The sequence below is a fragment of the Bison bison genome, unplaced genomic scaffold (genome assembly GCF_000754665.1).
Source record: "Bison bison bison isolate TAMUID 2011002044 unplaced genomic scaffold, Bison_UMD1.0 scf7180017864492, whole genome shotgun sequence".
Classification (NCBI taxonomy): domain Eukaryota; kingdom Metazoa; phylum Chordata; class Mammalia; order Artiodactyla; family Bovidae; genus Bison; species Bison bison.
The window spans coordinates 9,766,018-9,769,880 of NW_011495051.1; the positions used below are offsets into that span (position 1 = coordinate 9,766,018).

At 50.2% G+C, this 3,863-nt stretch overlaps 1 protein-coding gene across 2 annotated transcripts in view; it reads left to right on the forward strand.

The window, feature by feature from the left end:
- The window catches only part of SRGAP3 (SLIT-ROBO Rho GTPase activating protein 3), a 243,994-nt gene that overhangs the window by 239,254 nt on the left and 877 nt on the right, over nucleotides 1-3,863 (forward strand). The window contains exons 22-23 of one of the 2 annotated variants that reach the window (XM_010828406.1): nucleotides 1-182; nucleotides 3,820-3,862. The exon at nucleotides 1-182 is cut by the window's left edge and continues 5 nt beyond it. In XM_010828406.1, the coding sequence (XP_010826708.1) occupies nucleotides 1-182; nucleotides 3,820-3,862 (225 nt within the window). The remainder of the gene's footprint in view (nucleotides 183-3,819; nucleotide 3,863) is intronic. The other variant, XM_010828404.1, reaches the window with a different exon arrangement.

A 3,863-nucleotide genomic window follows, 5' to 3' on the forward strand; every position in this document is an offset into this window, starting at 1 on the left:
CCCGGGGAAGGATCGAGAGCCCCGAGAAGCGGAGGATGGCGACGTTCGGGAGCGCCGGCAGCATCAACTACCCCGACAAGAAGGCGCTCTCCGAAGGGCACAGCATGCGGTCGACGTGCGGCTCCACCAGGCACAGCAGCCTGGGGGACCACAAGTCCCTGGAGGCCGAGGCCCTGGCAGAAGTAAGGGCCAGCAGGAAGCAGGCGCACCAGCTGACACCCCCAGAGGGGTAGGGGTGGGCCCCTGCAGACTGGGGAGTCACTTCGCCCTTCACACCAGGTCAGGCTGAGCTAGGACACAGGATAGATAGTGAGCTGGCTTCCTGTCCCCCTGCTGGCCTCCCCCTTGGAGTGGAAGCTAGATGGGTGTAGCTCCTGGCTAGGGCTCCTGTAGAGACTCAAGGCCCCAGTGTCCAGGCTGGAGGTGGGATTCCCAGATAGGGGATGTGGTAGTGGCAGGTATCTCCATAAGATGGCAAGATTGTGCTAGTCATGTTTTCATTTGTTCATCTTTTCATTCATTCCCTAATTCATTTGTTCATTTATATATTGGTGAATACTTATGGAGCATCTGTTGTGCTCAATCACTGGCTGGCACTGAGAAAATAATAATGACCTAAAGTGGACCCAGGTCCTGCCCACATGGAGCTTAGGGTTTAGAGAAGAGAGGGATGGCAACCACCAACACACACAGCTGTGAAAATGGCAAATAGGTCAGGAGTCTTGAAGGAGTGGAACTCTGTGTTCCGAGAGCCTAAAATGTGCGGATTGCTTGAAGGCAGTGAGAGATGTCTCTGGGGAGAACAGTACCAATATCCAAAGGGTAGGCAGGACGAAATAGCTGAAGCTGGAAGCAGAAAATGTTCCATGGTCTTCCAAAGTGCTTAGAGTTTTATGTTTTGTTAGATAACTTCTTAAAAATTTGGATGAGAAACCTGTGTGATTTTTACATTTGCCAAAGAAAGCACAACAAATTCATTTAAGAAATTGTTACCAAACAGTTTGTTTGAATTGTTTAATGATTTGCATAACTACTTTCATGTGTTTTTGACAGTTTTATCATAGTTCAAGTTTCCACTTTTCTCCCTGGAATCTGGCTGGCAGCCCATTATGTATCCCCTTCCTAATGTTTTCTCCCTGTTAAGAAAAGAGGGACAATCAGAATCTTTGGGGCGGTGAGGATTCTATTGCGAAAAGCGGGGTTGGGGACCTTGAAACACCCATCCAAGGTGGGAAGGTCTCATTTAGGACAAAGTGAAAAGTGATCATTCCCTGCCCCCATGCCCCGCCACTGTCCACGCTTCCTGGCACCTCTCTGCAGCTCCACTTTGAGATCATGGCATCACGTCTCAGACTAACACCAGGCTTGTGCCTAAACACCTCAGCTGATCTTTTTCTGAGCTTGCTGTCTTTCTGGCTCACACTCTGCAAGGGTGGAGTGGTGGGGATGGTAGGGATGGTGATAGAGGGGCGATAATTATATTTTACTTCTTAGTTTTGCCTTTTGGCGCTGCTGGAGTAGAGCAGACTGAGCAGTGATATCAGTGGAGGACTTAATTTAAGCAGCCTGGGGCGTGGAAGGTGGCCATTTGTCTCTGCAGGGGTGGGAGGTAGCAAAAGTGGGGACGGGACTGCCTTCTCTCCTGTCATGCAGGACCCCACCTGCCCCCATCACCACTAATCCTTGTGGATAAAGGCACAAACAGTGTCTTCTAAAAGTAGACAGTGTTGTGGGCAAAGGATGAAGTATCCTGGCGAAGCATATATGCTAATATTGTGTTTGGTGTTAAGTTGCTTCAGTTGTGTCCCATTCTTTGCCACCCTATGGACTGTAGCCCTCTGGGCTCCCCTGTTCATGGGATTCTCCAGGCAAGAATACTGGAATCGGTTGCCATTTTCTTCTCCAGGGGATCTTCCTAACCCAGGGATTGAACCCGTATCACTTTACATCTCCTGCATTGGCAGGTGGGTTCTTTGCTGCTAGTGCCACCTGGGAAGCCCACAGGCCAATGTTGGCTGTTAGCCAGTGGTCTCTTCACAAAGCCAAATGATAGGCTGGGACGGATTGGAGCCTGGTATGGGGGCCCAGCAGGCAAGAGCCACCTGAGGACGGGGAGGAAAGAAGGGTGGGGAAGGGGCTAGCGGGGACACCTCCAGACACCAGCCCTATCAGTCTAACCACACTTTGCATTTTTTTTTTTCCAGAGTTGCCCCAGGGCGGAAAAGCTAGTTAGTGTGTCTCAGTAGTGTGTGGAGCCAGTGGGGCCAGCATCTTCCATTACCGGCTCTAAGCACTGTCCCTCATTGTCCCCTTGGTGGCCCAGCTCAGCCTGAGCGGAGGCATCCCTGGGAAACCCCACGGGAGCCGAGGACCCTGGCTGGGGGAGAGCAGAGGTCACTGTCGGGCAGTTCACACACATCACCACGTCAGCTGTCTCCTCCGTCTTCACTGCCAGTGGGGGGCTTTCAGCTCAGGGACCAGGTGTGGTGCAGAGTGACTGAGCCTTGCCCGAGGTTGCCCAGCGGCAGTGGTAAAGCAGTCTTTCTCCTCCCAACCCCGGGCTTTGTATCCTGGCCCAGAGCTCCGGGGGTTAAATGCTGCAGTCCAGCTCCAGCGCCCCTCCTGGAATGCTGAGCCCCAGGCCAACCCTCTGAGCTGTCAGAATCGCTTTGAGTGTCATTCAAAGTGCTCTAGTACTGATGAGCTCTTCAATGTCTCAGTATCCACAGGAACTGCAGAGGCAGATGAGGATTTTTGTTGCCTTTCAAATTTCTCATTTTTTTCTAAAAAAAAAAACCCATTATAATAGAAGAAAGTAACAGTCCCATCACCCTGGGGTGAGCATAGTGAATGTTCTAATATATAACCGCTGAACACTTTTCCTATGGACAAAGGAGAGATATTAACAGATTTGTTAATATTAATGCTTAGGTGCATGAACTCTGGAGTCAGACTGCTATGCTGGTAAGTAGTTGTGTGACCTTGGACAAGTTAACCAGTCTGAGTTTCCAGTTTCTTATGTGTGAAGTGAGCATAATGGTAGTTCCTGTAAGTATGGATAAGTATGAGGATTAAATGAATTATTAGGGAGGGGACTTACACTGGCGCTCTGTGTTACTTCCATATTATTTGGGAAGTACTATGTATCAGGTGCCATGCCATGCTCTTCAAAGGGACCATATCATTTGGGGCTTTCCTAGTAGCTCAGATGGTAAAGAATCCGTCTGCAGTACCGGAGATCTGGGTTCAATCCCTGGGTCAGGAAGATGCCCTGGAGAAGGGAATGGTTACCTGCTCCAGTATTCTTGCCTAGAGACTCCCATGGACAGAGGAGCCTAGCGGGCTACAGCCCATGGGGCTGCAAAGAGTCGAACACAACTGAGTGACTTAACACTTTCAACTTTCAACACTATGTACCAGGTGCCATGCCATGCTCTTCAAAGGGGCCATCATTTCATACTCATCAACTCCCTGAGTTCAGTATTATACTTAACCTACAAATGAGAATTCTGAGACTGAGAGAGGTAAGGTAACTTGCCCAGGGTCACACAACAAGGAAGCCGCAGAGTCAGGATTTGAACACGTCTGTCTGACTGTGGAGCCTGCCTCTGTGAGATCTACAATGCTCATATTGAAATTGAAAGGGAAAATGCTCATTTTCCCTTATGGTTATAAGACACCCTGGGACTGATTCTCCTGCCCAGCCAGTGAGATTTGTGGGGAAGCCTCCCTAAGGAACCCGCAAGTTGGTCAGCGCCCTGGAAGGGTTAGTCCCCAGGCTTCCAGCTCTGTGCCAACCAGAGCTCTCTTTGTCCCCAGGACATTGAGAAGACCATGAGTACGGCTCTGCACGAGCTTCGAGA